General features: G+C 48.7%; 6 protein-coding genes across 6 annotated transcripts; 4 read left to right on the top strand and 2 right to left on the bottom strand.

Moving 5' to 3' along the window:
- Positions 1-205: 205 nt before the first annotated feature.
- On the bottom strand, positions 206-1,934 carry N7466_010766 (uncharacterized protein; the record flags this gene model as incomplete). The annotated part of the gene is made up of 9 exons (XM_057170155.1): positions 206-287; positions 352-452; positions 519-698; positions 778-817; positions 868-979; positions 1,041-1,200; positions 1,253-1,266; positions 1,320-1,384; positions 1,444-1,934. The coding sequence occupies 9 exons, from the start codon at positions 1,932-1,934 to the stop codon at positions 206-208; spliced, it is 1,245 nt and encodes a 414-aa protein (XP_057015887.1).
- A 432-nt stretch (positions 1,935-2,366) lies between these two features.
- On the top strand, positions 2,367-3,525 carry N7466_010765 (uncharacterized protein; the record flags this gene model as incomplete). Its single annotated transcript, XM_057170154.1, has 3 exons — positions 2,367-2,575; positions 2,640-2,873; positions 2,925-3,525. 3 exons carry the CDS (start codon positions 2,367-2,369, stop codon positions 3,523-3,525), a joined length of 1,044 nt encoding a protein of 347 aa, XP_057015886.1.
- A 1,005-nt stretch (positions 3,526-4,530) lies between these two features.
- On the top strand, positions 4,531-6,238 carry N7466_010764 (uncharacterized protein; the record flags this gene model as incomplete). The annotated part of the gene is made up of 2 exons (XM_057170153.1): positions 4,531-4,916; positions 5,005-6,238. 2 exons carry the CDS (start codon positions 4,531-4,533, stop codon positions 6,236-6,238), a joined length of 1,620 nt encoding a protein of 539 aa, XP_057015885.1.
- A 2,283-nt stretch (positions 6,239-8,521) lies between these two features.
- On the top strand, positions 8,522-9,543 carry N7466_010763 (ribulose-phosphate 3-epimerase RPE1; the record flags this gene model as incomplete). The annotated part of the gene is made up of 3 exons (XM_057170152.1): positions 8,522-8,764; positions 8,878-9,129; positions 9,259-9,543. The coding sequence occupies 3 exons, from the start codon at positions 8,522-8,524 to the stop codon at positions 9,541-9,543; spliced, it is 780 nt and encodes a 259-aa protein (XP_057015884.1).
- A 506-nt stretch (positions 9,544-10,049) lies between these two features.
- On the bottom strand, positions 10,050-11,241 carry N7466_010762 (uncharacterized protein; the record flags this gene model as incomplete). Its single annotated transcript, XM_057170151.1, has 2 exons — positions 10,050-10,961; positions 11,026-11,241. The coding sequence occupies 2 exons, from the start codon at positions 11,239-11,241 to the stop codon at positions 10,050-10,052; spliced, it is 1,128 nt and encodes a 375-aa protein (XP_057015883.1).
- A 4,099-nt stretch (positions 11,242-15,340) lies between these two features.
- N7466_010761 (uncharacterized protein) lies at positions 15,341-17,523 on the top strand (the record flags this gene model as incomplete). Its single annotated transcript, XM_057170150.1, has 2 exons — positions 15,341-15,601; positions 15,706-17,523. 2 exons carry the CDS (start codon positions 15,341-15,343, stop codon positions 17,521-17,523), a joined length of 2,079 nt encoding a protein of 692 aa, XP_057015882.1.
- Between the last annotated feature and the right edge of the window lie 408 nt (positions 17,524-17,931).

The following is a 17,931-nucleotide window of genomic DNA, read 5'->3' as shown; positions in this document are numbered from 1 at the left end:
CTACTTCAACCAATACGATGATTCTGATTTGAGCTCCCCCCAGAATTCAGATACGCGATCATATTCATGGGGTAGCACGTTGCCCCACTTTTGGTGGGGGTTTAAAGTCAAATACGATCGACGTCACGAGATTGACTGGGTTTTTTTTCATAGACTACTGGAAAGGCGAATTCTGCATGGATTTCCATTTTGCTCGTTATAAACATCAGATAGCCACAACTTCCTTCTGCTGCCATTGTTTTACACCTCGATACTTGCAATTAAAGTCCATGAACTCATCAGGTTTCCTACAGCAAAGAGACAGAGTCAGCATAACGGTATCAATAGCTTCTAAGCTGATTTAAAACATACATGGTGACTGTTTTATCGCCTTTCGCGGTCGCAGGCTTGGCTGCCTGGCGGCTGTATGCCTGTATCAAGCTGGCGCGACTGTGGCGGGACTGGAAGATATTCTATATTCGTTCCGTCAATTGCGGTTGATTCTATTGTTGAAATGGAACACGGAATTTATGTCTTACCTCCAAAATTTGGGAAAGATCCTCGGCAGCGGGTGGATTGGTGACACCCTCAAAGAACGCTCCCAAAGCTTCTGAATCTTCAATGGCTTGGCTAGCCCCTTGGCCTTGGGTGGGTAGCATCGCATGTGCAGCATCTCCGATGAGAATAACCCGACCCCGATGCCATGTCTTCAAAGGTTCCTGTGTTTTATTTACTTCAATATATGGACTATAATTTGGAAATGGAGAAAAGGAGAAGAACAAAGAATAATAGACTTACAATATCACGTAGCTGCCAAAGACCAAGGTCTGCTGAATGTCTATGCTTGGTCAGTGGAAGGTCCCCAAGGAAAGTTTCAAAAACCCCCACCTGAAGATGTTTTTGACCCACGATGGGAACTCGGCGAACGTTCGAAGCATATTTTCAAGATCCCCTTCCGAGACCCAAGACTGTTTGGCTTTGGGATCCTCATTCATTTGAGCTATAGCAGTTAGCACTACCTTGATAAGAATGCAAGAGTTCCAAAGCAATCCTTCACATACTGTCTGGTACCAATGCAACAATTCCATAGACTTCTCCCTGTCTTCCAGGGCCCATGACGAGTCGGCAGTCGTGAGCTACAATCATAGAAGTGAAAGGCTCTCTCGGATTGATCTTGGCGCAGAAGTCGGGTTCCTCCCTTTCAAGGACCTCTGTTGGTATCTAGAGGAAGGTTAGCATAGGCAAACTTTTGGTGCACGGATTGATTCCAGACCAGTAGTCGATAAGCTATTGAAAAGTCAGTCGATGGAAAGAGGTTGCTTGGATGAGGGTAACACTACCAGAATGTCCAGTCGGCATAGGACGAGGTTCGTCCTCTAAGACATGGCTGCGAAGTACACTATGACTGAAATTTGCATACAGATTAGCCATTAAGTCTATTACCAAACATCGGAACTGCCTCACATTCCATCTGCTCCAACGATCAAATCCCCCTCGACCTTTTCTCCTCCATCTAACGTGATGACTCCCTTCAAGGCATCACAGTCAATAACTCGGGATCCCACTCGCACAATGGCCGGATCACCCGCCCTCTCTCGTGAGAGAGCAGCTTTTTTCAATGCCTCGTGGAGATCCCTTCGATGAAACATGAGTCGCTCAGCCCCATATCCCTGCTTCTTCAACAATGGCAGGGTGTTCACCAGTTTTCCTTCAGTGTCGTAGATGCGAAATCCCTCGTCCACCATTTGCCGGGCATCGAGAAGTGAATTCTCCAGATTCCATTGAGACTGAGCAATCCATGACGCATTGGGTTGTAGTGAGATTAGCGCCCCAATTTCTTTGTTCAAATTTGACTGCTCCAGAATCGTGATGTGTCTATTGGGTCCGCGGAGAGCAATGGCAGCCGTGAAGCCTGCGATGCCGCCTCCCACAATGACAATTCTGAATGGTGGCATGGTAGTAGCTCAAAGCTTGGAAATTATTTTTTTCGATACCTGACTGATTTCGTTCGCTACTGACTATTATCTAATCTACTAATCAGCAAAAAAGGAATATCTATCTAGTCCTCCACCCGGGCCACCCCCATTTCTGCGCCCCACCTCCCCCACCTCCACTTTCCGATAGCAGCGCCAAGAATCAAGACGAATGACAGGCTCCAGAGTCTAAACAAGAATCCAGCAGAAGTTTGAAATTTATTCACGTTTGTATGTGGGCGGTGGTGTGGTACCCAGGTGCCTTTAGCCTTTTGTGATGTGTTTCGCTAATGTCGGGATATTTCAGACACTTCCCCTGGTATATAAACATCGCCTGGGCATCTTCATACAAACCACAGTTAGCTTCGATTTTTATACCACACATCTCACTGTGTATAAGTGATCGATCAAACCATGTCCACTACAGCTACCCTCACTGAGACCGCCAAGGCCAACTCCAATCTGCATGGATTCGGCCGCATGCGCGTCGATGGCACTGATCAGCACTTTGGGGATTTTCGCGATGATCTCACTCGTGACGGATTTGCGATTGTCAAAGGTGCAATTCCAAAGGAAAGAGCTCTGAAGTATGCCGATGAGATGTACTCTTGGTTGGAGGGATTGTAAGTTCTTACTAGTATTGACCAAAAACATGACCAGTGATTTGACTTAGTTTTGGCAATATAGTGAGTTGGGGTTCGACCGGAATGATCTTTCCACGGTGCACAAAGACAACCTTCCGACAATCAATGAAAAGGGCATGTGTCTGCATTATGGCCTTCCCCACGAGAACTTTGTCTGGGGTGTGCGAAGCGAGCCCGGTGTTGTCAGTGCCTTTGAGAAGATTTATGATGATGAGGATCTTATTGTCTCCTTCGATGCAATCAATTTCCAGTTTCCCAAGTATTTCACCCACTCCGAGTATCAGCCTTTTTTTTTTTCCAATCTGACGAGTCTCTAAAATCTTACTAGTCGCACCGACCTTGCCCCCAACAAACCCTGGCCCCACCAAGACCAAGACCCAGAGAAGCACGGGTTCCGTTGCATGCAAGGCCTGGTCAACTTCCTGCCGAATGGCCCCAACGATGGTGGCTTGATCGTCTGTCGCGGTGGCCACCTTCTCTCCGAACAGTTTCACAAAGAAATGGCCCACGAAGAGCGAATCCCAGCCTGGACACCGGAGTGGTATGGGTTCACGGACGCCGGTATGAAATGGCTCGAGGATCATGGGTGCAAGTGGGAAAAAGTGTGCGCTGAGCCTGGCGACCTGCTTCTGTGGGATTCGCGTACCCCACACTATAATCTCAGCCCCAAGCAGGAGCAACCGCGCTTCGCTGTTTACACTTGCTACATGCCTGTAGCGGATGCCACACAAGAAGACTTGCAACGCAAGAAGGCCGCTTTTGATCAGCGGGTTGGAACTACGCATTGGCCCAATGCTAAGCATACCGGGTCAAATGTTGCACAGCGAGATGGGCAGGAAGACCCGCATAACCGATCTCGGCCACTGGTGGAGCCTTCTTTGGGAGAGAGAGCTTTCAAGCTCACTGGAATTCCTTACATTAAGCCGTGATATTGAAGCCTCAAATACTAGTGGGAAATCCAGTGAGGGCACTTTTTAGATACTACTAGTAGGTACTCAGCCCAAATTCCAATCCCAATTCAGTCAAAGGCCAAAGGGCTCATCGATTCTCATGGAAATTATTATGTAGCTGTGACTACAATAGCTACTAGTAATGTCAGGAATTAATCTCACATACTACTTTCGCTAAGGTGTGGGTTTGTGATCCCTTCAAGCACTAAGTAGCTCAAGATCATCCCAGATCCCCCGTGGCCCTTTACGTGTGATTTCCGGCAGAAGATTAATTCCGAGGGTTCACGTGGTTTCCAATGAAAGGTTACAGGTTCATGAATAGCGGAATCAACTTTACCCCGGACTGAAGGAACCCATTTCCCGGGGAAGATCTCGGAGCGTGGAGAACAGGCCAAAGCTGCTAAAATCCACGTGTAATGTACCTCACTGTGGTCAATTTGAGTGGCATACTGGATCCAAGACAGCTTCCTGGAAGCGGAAATCCAGGGAAATCCCAGGGCAATTCGAAGAAGTGCAAAGTAGAGGGTAAGCAAATATCCATACCACCGTGGAAAGTGTACAAGGATCGGTGAGGAAAATTCAATTTTGACTGGCTACCAAGGAAAAGGCGTTATAACCCCGAGCTCACAACAGTATAATTGGACCCAGAAAGCGCCAACTCCGCACTCTAGACTGGATCTGGGGAAGTGAAGTCGGGGGCCGAGCTCTTGTCTCCACTTCTCCACGCTTGGTGCTTTCCAAATCCCCCTGATACTGAGAGGCGGATATGAAATAAGCCGCCAAGCCGGACCTAAAAAAACAAGCCGGATCAGAAAGCTTAGCCCTCCCCGCATCAAAGGTTCCTTTAAGCGAATAAGAAGGGAAAAATGAAATGAAAGGACGATCCCCAGGTATTTGTAGCTGGGGTTTCCCCGTGGGGATATGCAGGTTTTTTCTTTTCATCCCTTGTTTCTTTCCTCTTTTCCTCTTTGACGGTTCTTCAATATGGCCACCGAGATTGATACCTCGCTGACGCGCAAATTATACTATGCCTTTCCTCCTGCTGTTGCGGGCTTTGCCTACGGTTGGGAAAATGCTTCTATGAGTGGTATTCTTACCATGACTCAGTTTTTGGATTATTTCGGTACCCCATCTGCCTTTCGCCAGGGTGTTATGACTGCGGCCTTGCTGGCCGGTGAATTTGGTGGTTCTTTATTGATCGGATTCTTGATCTCGGATCGTTTTGGTCGCCGCATCACCATCTTGTTCTGTGTGATTGTTTATCTGATTGGTCAGGCTATCATTGTCGCCGCGCAGGATCAGCAAATGTTTATTGCTGGCCGAGTGGTCAATGGCTTGGGTGCTGGTGGTTTGTTTCAAACAATCTCATTGTATGTTTTCTTTTCCCAGTGCAGAACTATGTTCGCGGAAGGATTTTCTTGGGAAGATATGATGCTAATTCTTTTTTCTTTTTTTCAGGTATACTGCTGAAATCACACCGCCACAGATCCGTGGTATGATGACTTCGATGATGAGCTTGGGTATTGCGATGGGACTGCTAGTTGCATACTGGGTCCAGTATGGCGCGGCCAATATCGAAGGCAACGCTGCCTGGCGCATGTGCTTCAGTCTCCAACTGGTACCAGGCGCTATCGTCGGAGCCATCATGCTGTTCCGGCCCGAGTCACCACGTTGGTTATTCCGACACGATCGGGCCGAAGAAGCCTTGCAGGTCTTGGCTAAGCTTCATGCCAAGGGAGACCAGAATGCACCCGTCGTGCAGTCCGAGTTTGAAGAAATCCGTGTCGTCGTCGAATACGAGCGAGGCACACCTGCACCTTCCTACCTTGCGCTGCTGGTCAGCAAGCAATATCGTCGCCGCACCGCATTGGCAATGGGTCTCCAATTCATGCAGCAGATCACCGGTGTCAACATCATTTTATACTACGCCGCCAAGGTGTTTGCGCAAACTGGGCAAACAGGAACCAAGGCCGCATTGCTGTCCAACGGCATTGAATCCGCCCTGTTCCTCGTCGCTTCATTCTCTCTCACCCTTCTCATGGATGTCTACGGCCGTCGCAAGCCACTAATCATTGGTCCCATTCTAATGGGAATCTGCATGATCATCGTCGCATCCATGCTCGTCGGCTTCGGCGCCCCGTACTTCGATGCCGCAACCCAAGAGATGAAATTTAATTTCGCAGATGGTGCAGCTGGTAACACTGCTGTCGCATTCATGTTCCTTTACATGGTAACATTTGGTGCAAGCATGGCTTCTCTCCCGTGGACCTACCAGAATGAAGTCTTCCCAATCAACGCGCGTGGCCGCGGAACTGCACTTTCAACCTCCGTGAACTGGTTCGTCAATTTCTGGCTGGGACTATACATGCCTACCGCCCTGAATGAGGGATCATGGAAGGTTTACTATGTTTTTGGTGGGATTAATATCGGCATCTCGTTTGTGGTGTACTTTTTCTTCCCAGAGACTTCGCGCCGGACGCTGGAGGAGCTGGATTTGCTCTTCACGCCTAATCGTACTAGCTTGGTCTTCTTAGATAAGGAAGCTTGTCGGAAAGGATCTCTTCTGAAGCATGGGTTGGAGTCTGGGGCTGACGCTGCTAAGGCCTTGGAATCAGCACTTGTACTTGGGGCTATTGAGGGGGGTGATGATAAGGAGAAGAACTTGGCTTTGCACGATGAGTATATGAACTGATTACGCTATTATCATCTGGAAAATATCTATTTCCGGGTCCGGTTGTTGCAGTTAGAGCGCGATGTTACCTAATGAACTTTGAACATTGATTGAACATTGAATCAATCGGCGTAAATATTTTCAAAATGTTTACTCCCATGCACACATTGAAGTACTCAAGTGCTCGCTGCATTTGAAGTAGCGGAGTACAAAATTCATGGATATTTCGATACCACACATGTGTAGGTTCTAACTCCTGAGGAAGCTCTAACTGCTCACATCGTTCAATTGGCGCGCCAGAACCTTGGAATCATGCACGTGGAAATATAAATGACGCAAATGGCTGAACAATTGGCCTGCAGATCATCTAGCTACTGACGGAAACCAAATCCGGCATTCCTTTAATCCTATCAATCTGATAGCCCTCGGGGAGGGATCTAGGCCCGCTTCATCTTCGCAGGCAAGAAGCCGCACGGGTTTACCCGTCATCCACGCTCGGTCACAGACTGCATGATAGCATGGGTCCTGGATGCCAGGTATAGCTTATCAGGGTATGTCTTATGCAACCTTGGAAGGTTCTGTAAACGTTGCAATGCAGATACACAGACCTAGTGATCAACGAGAATCTGACGCAATTGATGTATGGATGGGGTTAAAAAGCATTTTATCTGTACCCGAGGTCCACGAGACGGCTCAGTGCTGCTTTCAAGGTAATGTTGGTGTCGACTTCTGGGGAATTCCAAGGTTGAGTGCACAAGGCACATATTGGATACATCGCAGTCTCCAGCTGTAATGAGCTACTTACTGGCTTCGGAATAGGGACATCTATTCAACTGCACAGATGCGTATAGTACTACTTCCTAGTACTAGGCACTTGTTTAAATTCCAAGTGGCCTTTACCCCTCTTTGGCTTTCCCCAACGAGATAACCCATTGTGCATTGTATGCCAGTGTCAATTTGAGCATTGAGTTGAGTGGAATTGCGACGATCGAGTGGACACTTTTCATGTATAGAACCTGTTGGGCGTTGCGCCTGGGGCGGTCCATGTTGGAAGTGGGATACATTGGCGTCGGATCACAGTGCGCCGGGACAGAAAATTCGCAATCTACTAAGCAGTAAAAGGATCCCCGCTTTGTGCTTAAGGTCCGCTTTTTACACATGTAAGTCACATATTTTCGGGTGACTCAAGAGCGGTTAACATGACGGCTATTGATTATTATTAGTTTTGTATTGGGGGGTTTCCGTTCCGACATAGGGTGTTTTCCGACTGGGTAAGTGTGCTGGTCCGAGCCCGTTAACGGTCAACTGGTTATCCTGCGAGTAAGGTGCATGAAGGATTCCAGTGATTTGAAGCATCTGAGGAGTTTAAACACACATTCCAAGTAGAATTAAAATCGCATAGATTTCATTGCTATTGTTTAAAGGTGTCTAACTTTAGAAAGCATGAACGGTCCCATGGGGTTAATTTTAATTCATGGGAAGTATACCGGGAGGCAGTGATTGGGGGAAATGCTGAGCTTCGACGGGGATTCCAGGCTTTTCCCCCAATAAGAAACGTGGCGGATCAAAGCCCCCAATTAATCATTATTCAAGTTCCTGGTCAGCAGACTCGAAGATTTGATTCTGTTTTTTCCCTTTTTTTTTCTCTTTTTTTTTTAACATTTCAACATTTCTCATGGTAGACCGGAATGACCAAAACGGGCATTCCAGGAAGATGACGTTGATTAGTCAAAAAAGCCCTGTTCGGGTTCACGATACTTACTTACTGCATGGCCAGTGGATCTGAATTCTGCACATGTAAGGCCCTTAATAGACTGCAGCGACGATCGATTCAAGTCCACGTGAGAGGCCGAGCCCTTATCAAAGTCGTTTGCATCATTTGGGTTTTTATTTTGTATTTTTTTTATCTATATTTATATATATATATATTTTTTCCAAAAAAAAAAAAAAAAAACTATGAGCTGAATGGATTAGGGAGAGAAATTCAATAAGTCAAATTGAAGATCAATGCAGTTATAGAAATGACATTCTTTCAATCCAATTAAAACAACCAATTTCCTACGTAATACATTTATGTTTGAACAAGGGATCCATTTTACGGTGAACGGCGAACCCGGCATATCCACCCTTGGGTTGCCACTCGGCCTGATGTAAACACGATAGAGAAGCTTCACCTTATTACCCCGATTCATTTTTTTCCCTTTAATACACCTTTCTTCCCCACCTATTTCCCCCTACTAATCCACCTTCCACCTTTTCCATCTTGCAATTCTTCTCTTATTCAACCCATCTTACACCTCCAAAATGGCTCCACCTGCCATTATCGCCCCCTCCATCCTGAGCGCCAACTTCGCAGATCTCGGCCATGATTGCACCAAGAAGATGGAGCAAGGCGCTGACTGGCTCCATGTCGACATTATGGACGGCCACTTCGTCCCCAACATGACCATCGGATGTCCCGTCGTCTCTCAAATCCGCGGCTGCGTCGACCGCCCACTTGAACCCTGTGCTCGCGGCACATTCGACTGCCACATGATGATCATGGAGGTACGTTTTGCCTCCTCAGCTCATCTCGGAGTGAATCCGATCTGAAATTATTTCGCCGCAATCTTTCCCCGATTCCCTGACTGACTTTTATCTTTTCTACGCTTTGCGCATAGCCTCACAAATGGGTCAAGGAATTCCAGAAGGCTGGTTGCGATCTTTACTGCTTCCACTATGAAGCTGCCGTTTCATCCGTTGCCGCCACCGATCCCACCGATAACGACACTACACAGCGCACTTCGCCGCGCCAATTGATCAAATACATTCACGAGCAGGGCATGCAGGCCGGTATTGCTATTAAGCCCGATACCCCCGTCGATGTTCTGTGGGATATTTTGGATAGTCCGGATCTCGCCGAGCGACCTGAGGTACGTTTGCGACTCTCCTACCCCACGTTCCAATTTTCATATTTATGGTCCATTCATGAGCGAATGAAGCCAGTTTATAGCTTCTACAGTGCGTGCGCTAACCTTTTCTTTCTCTCTTTCGCTTGATAGATGGTCCTCGTAATGACAGTCCACCCCGGCTTCGGCGGCCAGAAATTCATGGCCTCCGAGCTCCCCAAGGTCTCGGCCCTGCGCGCCCGCTACCCGGATTTGAACATCGAGGTCGACGGTGGTCTTGGTCTGGGAACGATCGATCAGGCTGCCGAGGCTGGCGCCAATGTTATTGTGGCTGGATCTGCCATCTTTGGCGCGCAAGACCCCGCCGATGTTATTGCGAAACTGAGAGAAGCGGTGCAGAAGCGGAGGGGTCTTGAAGCCGGTTCGGCTTCTGCTTGAGCCGTACATTCAAGTTCGGGTTTATTAGTGAACTCAGGCTTGTTGGTCCGTTCCTTTTTCCATCAATTACATGATTACACATAGTCATTGGCATGGGCATTGCCCCGCTATGGTTGAGTTGCCTCGTTTTTTGTTAGTGGGGGTTTTTGTTTGGTGGGGTCTTTTGATGATCAAAAAGGGGTTTCGGTGTTCTCAACAGTTTATTTTTTGCTTGTCGTGGTCTGATTTGATCTGGTTTGATATATAGGCATTTTCTTTTCTTTTTCTCTTCTTTGCTTCTTGCTCGTCATATTCATTATGTGGTGTAATTTTTTTTAATCATGAGATACGAATCGCATTCGGGATTATTAAACCATGTAAATACCAAAAAAAGAAACATTGCAATTTCTTATCCATGACTATACATAAATGGGCTCAGGCTGGTATCATGCTCGTAAAAAAAGAAAACATTCGCATTCGCAATTGACGTGCATTCCTGTACATTTGTCACTGTCGTAGGTTGCCCCTCACTCGATCGCTGACGTAGTTTCCGTGCTCTCCGCGCTCTCCGCAGCCGCGGGGTCCGCAGGGGCAACAGCAGCATTTGTCTCGGTCTCGCCCTCCTTGGTCTCAGTGACACTCTTCTCCTTCGCCTTGGTCTCATCAGCACTCTCCTCTTCATTGTGCTTCTCAGCAGCACCCTCCTCTTGCTTCTCCTTTGCCTCAACCTCGGCCACAGCCTTTGTAGTGTCAGCATCCTCCACAACAGGGCTCTCTTCAATCGTCTCACTCGGTCGCGTCTTCTGCGCAGCCTCCTTCCGCAGCTCCTCTACCGACCCAGATGTATCTTCCCCAGAGACAGAGGACCGAATCTCACGCACGACCTTATCATGTTCCTCCTTGTCTGTCTCCGAGATGATCGACCCGCGATGGTGTCCCACAAGACCGAGAATTTCAGCGTTTTCGGCACGGAAGTTTGCAGATGACACGGCCGCAACTTCAGGGACGAGAGGAGGACGCTTAGCGCCCGTAGGTGAGTCGGGTGCAGTATCGGGCATCTCGGGCACGACGGAGCCCTTGCGCTGCTTGGTGGTGGGACTGGTCGAATCCGCCTCCTTTTCAGCCTCGGGCTTCACAGTCGCGTCCTTCTTATCGTCTGTCTTGCTCTTTGCCTTGGATGCAGCTTCGGCGCTGGCTTGTCGCAGGGCTAGCACAGCTGTCTTGTCCTTCTTCTCCTCGGGCTTGGTCTTCGCGGGTGGGGACTGGATCTTGATCGTAGCGGGTTTGGGGGTCTTGGGTTCAGGCTCCTTTGGAGTAGAGGGGGCGTCGGGAGCGGCGATGGGGTAGCTGGTGGCTGGCATGCCATCCAGGTCTGGGGCGCTGTTTACAACCATGCGCAGCTCGCCGAACTCGTTCCATTCTTCGATTTCTTCCAGGTCCTAACCGTGGGGGATTAGTCACACATTTCCACTTCTGAACAGACAACAGGAAAGCTTTACATACTCCGAGGATGTTGCCGTACTTGATCAGGCCGGGCAACTTCTTACCCTTGGAACGACGACCCCACAGTTTGCGGGCAGCATCGTCTGTGGCAACGTCAATGGCTCGGAATGAGAGCTTGTTCGCCTTGAGGATAGTTTCTATGCGGGAGGTTGCGGTGATGATGTGTGAAGACCCCGCTGTGAGCGAGGTGTAGAGATAGAGGGTTGAGTCGGACATGGTTAATCGCTCAGGGGTGGGGTGGTGGGATGAGAAAGTTGTCGCTGATGGTTGATCATAAATCGTAAAACAGGATGGTGGATAATAGTCAGGGTCAATTCATCCAGACGGAGAAGATCAAATGACTTATAAGTTGAAGTAAATGAAAAAAAAAAATTATATGAAAGATCTTTGTGCAGCGTGAAACTGTTTCTCCTGGAAATTATGACGTGGCTGGGGAAGGATCACGTGTGGCCTTTCTTAAGGGATTTTCGCAAAGGCGCTTTGATTCTCTACTATTGAAATAACATTCGTGATGATTGTCCCCCTGATTCGCGGCTGCTGGACCGACTTTATTATATGCTTTCTCCACATCTTCAAAACGCGTTTCCAAGATTGCCCCGGGCGTGGCGACTTGACGTCAGCCCGACCCGGTCTGCCATCACCAAATCCTTGATGAGAGAAGTGGTTGGTTGGGTCGAAGAAACTTGCAGTTTGCTGCCGTGGTTCAGCAACCAGGAAATGGAGAGTCCTTCTTATGTATGAGGGAAACGAAAGATGCTCCAGGCGCACAAGCTCTTTCGCTCGTGTTCGAACTGTTCCTGCGACAAATTTGCCTCTAGACTGAACCATGGGCCTGGAGTTCAAGAATGTTCTCTGGAGAATGTTCTGCAGAACTCTCCTTTCCACGGTTCTAACTTCATACTTCTCGCACCTTCCATCGATAAGGAAGATGATCAAGGTTCGATCGGGAACTATTTTTTTTTTTTTTCGCGTCAGTAGTATGTGCTGCAGCTAGCGATAGTCCCGCAAGAGGACAAGCGTAAGGTCAAAAGAGGACTATGTCCAGCCACAAAGAGCCAGCTGCATACACCGCCAAAGCCATATATGATAGCCCCATCCTCTAAATTTGCTAGTGCGAACAAGAATTGAATGTGCTGTCGGATGGGATCCAGTCTGTACAGATTCGGAGTAGCGGTCAGCAAAGACACACCCTGGACGGTATTCACGAATCACAAAAGGCCTTCACCGCAGAGCCGCCAGAATCAGCACGGGGCTTCCAGCCGAGTTCAAGACTCGTGCGCGGCAGACCACGCGGGCTTACCATTGGCAGCATGAACTTCAGGGTCACCGTCATCCTATCCCCGGGTAGTTTTAAAGCAGGCCGCTTCCGCCTCAACGTTTACACCCACGCTAGTCTGCTGTCAATATGATGGCACTCAGCCACTCCAGTTCCCGTACCTCCGTTGCTGCATGGTGCGTTTATGTCCCCAATAGAAGCTTGATTGTTACGCTCCTGTGATGCGCCACCTGCAAGTCGCGTTCAAGGGGGATGCAGTGCTAGCCTCGCGATTCAGCGCACGCGACGTGCTGCGGACGTGTGGCTTCGGTCTGCCTTGTCATCCTCATCGACGGGAGTCTAGGCTGGAGGCTGGAGGCTAGACTCAAGCTGTAACCCGGACAGGAGAACCACTGGGAGGACAGAGTGCAAGCTATATTGGGGCTGTTGGACCAGGGTCGATGTTCAATTTGGAGTGTTGGAAAACCTTCCAGGGCTCCATCATCTACTAGGAACATGGATCCTGCTGTCTGAACTTCTGGCCCTGTTCCGCAAGATTTTCAGTTCTGTTGGCGAAGCTGAATGGCTTGCGACAAGAAGAAACTCAGTGGAATTTCCAAATTCATACATTTTTTGGACGACTATAGCTCTGATGACCGGGATGATGTCGATGTCGTACTTTTGGTAAAGATGACGCAGGGTCCTATTGGATAACAAGTAGAATAATCCCCCAATCTACCAATGAGATGCATTCAAAGTTAAGGCCCCCTTGGGCAGAAAATGATACACCGTCTTTGCAGGTCAATGACGAAATGAGATTCCAGTTGAATGTCTATCAAGCGGTCCAAACAGTACGAATGTTGCTTTTCCAGCCGTGTTTCATAAATGATGGACGGAATACATACATAGTAGTCTAGATAGAGCGAGAGGAAAAAAACAACACCTCATCAAATCGATTTCCTTTTTCATGCCGAGGAGATCCAAGCCACCTTGTGTGGCATGGAGTCCATGACACATCAAAATTGAGTGATAACAGTTCCTCTTTACTGCCGTGGAGCCGTGGAGCCATATTCCAGATTGGGCGTTACAGTGTGATGGCTATTGGGTTGAAAAGTTTGAAAACTGCATCGTCGATCCTCCACTTGCGGGCCGATTTCTGTCAACCGCCTATGAAGGTTGAGGGAGGAAGAGTAGGTGAAACGCAGTTACCGCTGGATTGGAAGAAACCTGGGTAGTTTCTTTTTTCTCTCTCCCTTTTTTAAAATTCAAATATTCCGGGCAGCATTTCCATTATTGTTACGGAGAATTAGAGTAAATAACATTGAATAATGTGAATGTATCGCGGGTCTATTAGCGCCAAGATCGTCTGATCGTCGGAAATCCCTTTTCGCCCCTGAGAAACGGGAAACCGGGACAGGGAAATCCCCTACACGGAGTACCAGGTTGGATTCAATACTTGAATTATGTTATATATAGAGTATCATAAATTCTCATACGAAAAAAAAAAAAAAACTCCTTCATATTTTCTATTTTGGTTTTATAGATTGGATCCATGGTACACTTCCCGGAACTTCCACTTCTCCCACGGACCTTCATAACGGTTCAACCACAGGGCAACAATTGGGCACAGAGACTCCATTCCCAGAGTCCAAAGTCCACCAAAATCCACCCAGAAGCGTCACCTGCAGGACTCTTTTCCCGGCTGCAGGGTGAAACGACGTGGCATCCATTCAGACGTCTGACCTGTCTTTAGTTGGAAACGAATCTGGATTTTGGAACAGAGAGGGGGGGGGGTCAAGAGGAGAAGTGTATGGAGTACCGAGGACTGGTAATATTAGGCTCCATAGAAGAGCTATTGAATATTACTTGTTGACGGGGGGCTCACGAGGTGAATATTGAAATATTCACTAATTCAGGAATCCAGAGGGGGCAAAAGTGGACTCTGTACTGCCAGTGGATTTCCGCTTCTCATCCGCTGTTAGCGCTGGAAGACTCTCTCTCTCTCTCTCTCTTCTTTTCCATCTGTAACTTCAAACCTTCTTCTCTGACGCGAAGAACGTTCCCTTGACCCCCCTTGATTATTTAATCTGGCTATGCATCGTGGGCGGTCGGGTCACGCTCGGGGTGATCCGGTTCGCTGCCTCACTTTATCGTCTGGATGTCCCATCACCGACTCTGCCCGTGTTGCAGGAATGAATGAACCAACCACAGAAATGGAGGTGCGAACATCAAGGAAAATAGTAAAAAAAAATCAATAGTCAGCATGGCTTGTGCGAATACGGAATGGTAGAAATCCCCCTTAAACAAGACTTGCGCAAAATACCAGTAAATACCGCGAAACGCATAGGAAGATGATAGGGAGATCGTAAGAGAATGGTACGGGGAAGGTGCATCGTGTAATCTTTTTTCCTCCGGGTAATAATAGTAAAGCATAGTAAGAACAGTAATAATAGTAATAATAGTAATAATACACATCAGAATTGCCATTCGATGGTCCAGAACTCGTAGATCCACACCTGGATCTGGGTCTTTTCCACCATTTCTGTCTGGTCTTTGGTCTCCTATAGCTGTCATTTACAGACTTCGTATCCATTCGGTGGGACTAGTTAGCTGTTCCCTTTCCCGGACTTTTGCTCTTCTCTTTTCCTCTTCTCTGCCCAATCTTTCCTGACTTTGACGATTTGCATTATCAGTTCATAATTTATTTTTTTGTACATTCAAGTTTCCCTTTAATCTGCCTTCATCTCGACCTTTTCATTTCCCTTTCTCCATCACCTTATCGACAATCCCGATCGGAATCGGATTTGGAGATAAGACTCGTTTTCTGGGGAAAAACTATGTACGTGCGCGCCCCCATTCGGCTTTGCGGCTCCTAACCATCTTATATAGACCAGAAAACAAAACCACCCACCATACTACATATTTTTATCGAGCCTATTCTGGCTATTTTCCATTCGTTCTAATCGCTCCCTGTTTCGCATACTGATACACCAGTTCGACTTCAAATCAGGGTCGACTCCAACATCAGGGTCTTATTCCCCTTTCCCCCCCCCCCCAACTATGACATTCAATCAAGACGAAGATGAATTGTTCACCAGGGCCATATCAGGGTACCGTGAAGCTTTTTTGGTTAGATACTCCCACCTTCCGGAAGCTGAACGGAATCAACTCTGGAGTCACCGGATCAGCCCATTTATCCCGGCCATCGATCGGGACGACGCAACCCCCGGGAAACCGGGCAAACGAACTCGACAGGATGCTATCCCGCGGACGCTTCTTTCTTCTGGTTCTGGTCTTCCGCAGGCGAAACGGCGAGCCACCGTATGTGTGACCTTGGTTCCTTGTTCCCGCACCCTCTGATGGAGAATATCCCATTCTTCCCGCTCCTTTCCATCCTCCCTTTTCCTTCCCCTCTAATTCTCCAGCCAAATATATATGTAAAAATTCCTTGGATTGACGATTGGCAGACCCCGGATCTTCCAGTGACCATGGAGCTGAGGCGCGCGCTTTCTCAAGCATCCACGACTGTTGGACCGCAAAAGAGAGCGTCGGTCTCAACTTACCGGCATCATACGGCGCCCATGGTCCGCTCCCAGAGCCAACAGATCCCCATATCCCACTGGCATCCGCCCGCCGGGGCCATGGGTAAGGGATCATCTTTCGGACCCTCCTCAAGGACCCAGCAACCGCAGCTTGAGCAAGTCATCGACGAGTATTCACCATCCGAATACACGAAGCACCTGCAACTGGACGACGGCGACAACTGCAACCAGTCATATCCCTCGGGTTCTGGCTCTGCTCCTGGTTCCGCTCTCTCCCTTGCTCTTGCAGCCCACGGATCGACTGGAATGGCCTCTTTGCAACCTCACGACGGACAAATCTCTCCCATGGCCGATACATCTCCCGCGGCGGCCGTCAGCATGACCCGCAGCGGTACCACCGACACGATCATCAACCACTTCGATAACTTTGGATTTGATCAAACGGCGCCAAACACGGAACTGGATCTGGCCCCTTATTCTATCCCCCCAGAGTGGGTGCCCACATCCACCTCTGGGCTTCCCTATCATTCTTCCCTATATCCTCACTTAGATTCTACCTCTTTCCCAATCACCTACCCTCCCGCTTTCTCCACCTCTGCCCCATGCACAACCTCATTCCCACGCTCGATTCGTTCATCCCTCCCCATATCCGAAATCGAACACCCATCACCAATGGATATCAAACCTACCCTCCCATCCGAAGAGGACCAGCAAACCTCCCGTGCAGTCCGTCGCACTCAAGAACAACTCGCCCATGCAGCCCGCCCCATCGCCCCCAAACGTGAATCTCATGACAGCAACACAGCTACGATTCTGCTGCATGACACTTCCTCCCCACACATGATGCTCCGCATCTCCTCAACAGACGGCACCACCAAGGAAGTAGCAGCCATCCCAAAGGCCTCAATCCACAGACCTCCACGCCAGAAAACATACTGCCGTGTCTGTAATGACCAACCAGAGGGCTTCCACGGTGAGCACGAACTCCGCCGCCACATGGACCGTGTGCACGCCTCCGTTCGCAAAGTCTGGGTCTGCGTCGACATCTCGCCCGACAAATCTTTTCTCGCGAACTGCAAAGCGTGCCGGAATGGGAAAAAATACGGCGCCAACTACAACGCCGCGGCGCACTTGCGACGCACCCATTTCAATCCTTGTCAGCGGGGCCGCGGGGGTCGCGGGAAGGATAGTGAGAAGAGAGGCGGGAAGGGTGGAGGCAATCACCCACCTATGGATGTGCTTAAACATTGGATGAGACAGACTGTTGAGCGGGCCGGTGAGAATGGAAATGAGCGAGACAGTGCCGAGCTTGAGGCTGAGTTGGAACTTGAGCTTGAACAGCAACTTGAACAGCAGCAGTGTGGGAGTTTGGGGTCTGATTCTGTCTTGGATGAGTATGATGGAGAGGAGCAGGAGCGAGAGCAAGAGCAAGAGCAGGATCATGGACTTGATGTTGATGAGCATCATCATGATGGGCTGAATATTGCTCGCTCGAATGGGAATGCGAATGTATATTCACATGCGCATCCCCGCTCCATGCCACCTGCTCATGTCTCCTCATACGATATGGAGTCTACCCTCATGCATGGGTTCGATTCGTATTCCATGTCAGGCTTTGATCTTGACCCGTCGCTCGATGTTCCATTCTACATGGAAGCCCAGCCTCCTTTTCCGCCGGAAATGGAGTCGTATGTGATGTGAGCCGTCGTAGTTGCTGTTTTGTGCTGTGTTTTGGCGAGTTGGTTGTTCTTCTTTCTCTTTTTATTCTCTCCTCTCCTTCTTATTCTTCTTCTTCTTCTTTTCCTCCACTTCCTGCTTATTTTGGTTGATGAATTCAATTCATCATGTGTGTGACGCGGTTATCTTCATGGTTCTGGACCAGCATGGTGTGCGATATATTGGTATATGATATTTGGGTGTATGGGGTACGGTTTCGGGTATATATATGGTTTGGGATCGGAGTCGGAATTGGACCTGGGTCGACTTTATTCGTTTTGGAGAGGGCATCTGGACACGAGTCCAAACTTGAATATCGGTGGGAAGGGGTTAATGGTTATTTGCGATTGATTATGGGCATTTCGGAAGTATGGCCTGGCTCGGCTTGACTCG

This window comes from Penicillium verhagenii (assembly GCF_028828195.1).
Source record: "Penicillium verhagenii strain IBT 33310 chromosome Unknown utg000012l_segment0_segment0, whole genome shotgun sequence".
NCBI lineage: Eukaryota > Fungi > Ascomycota > Eurotiomycetes > Eurotiales > Aspergillaceae > Penicillium > Penicillium verhagenii.
The sequence above is the reverse complement of the archived record's forward strand: the minus strand, read 5'-3'. Positions and strand labels throughout refer to the sequence as shown.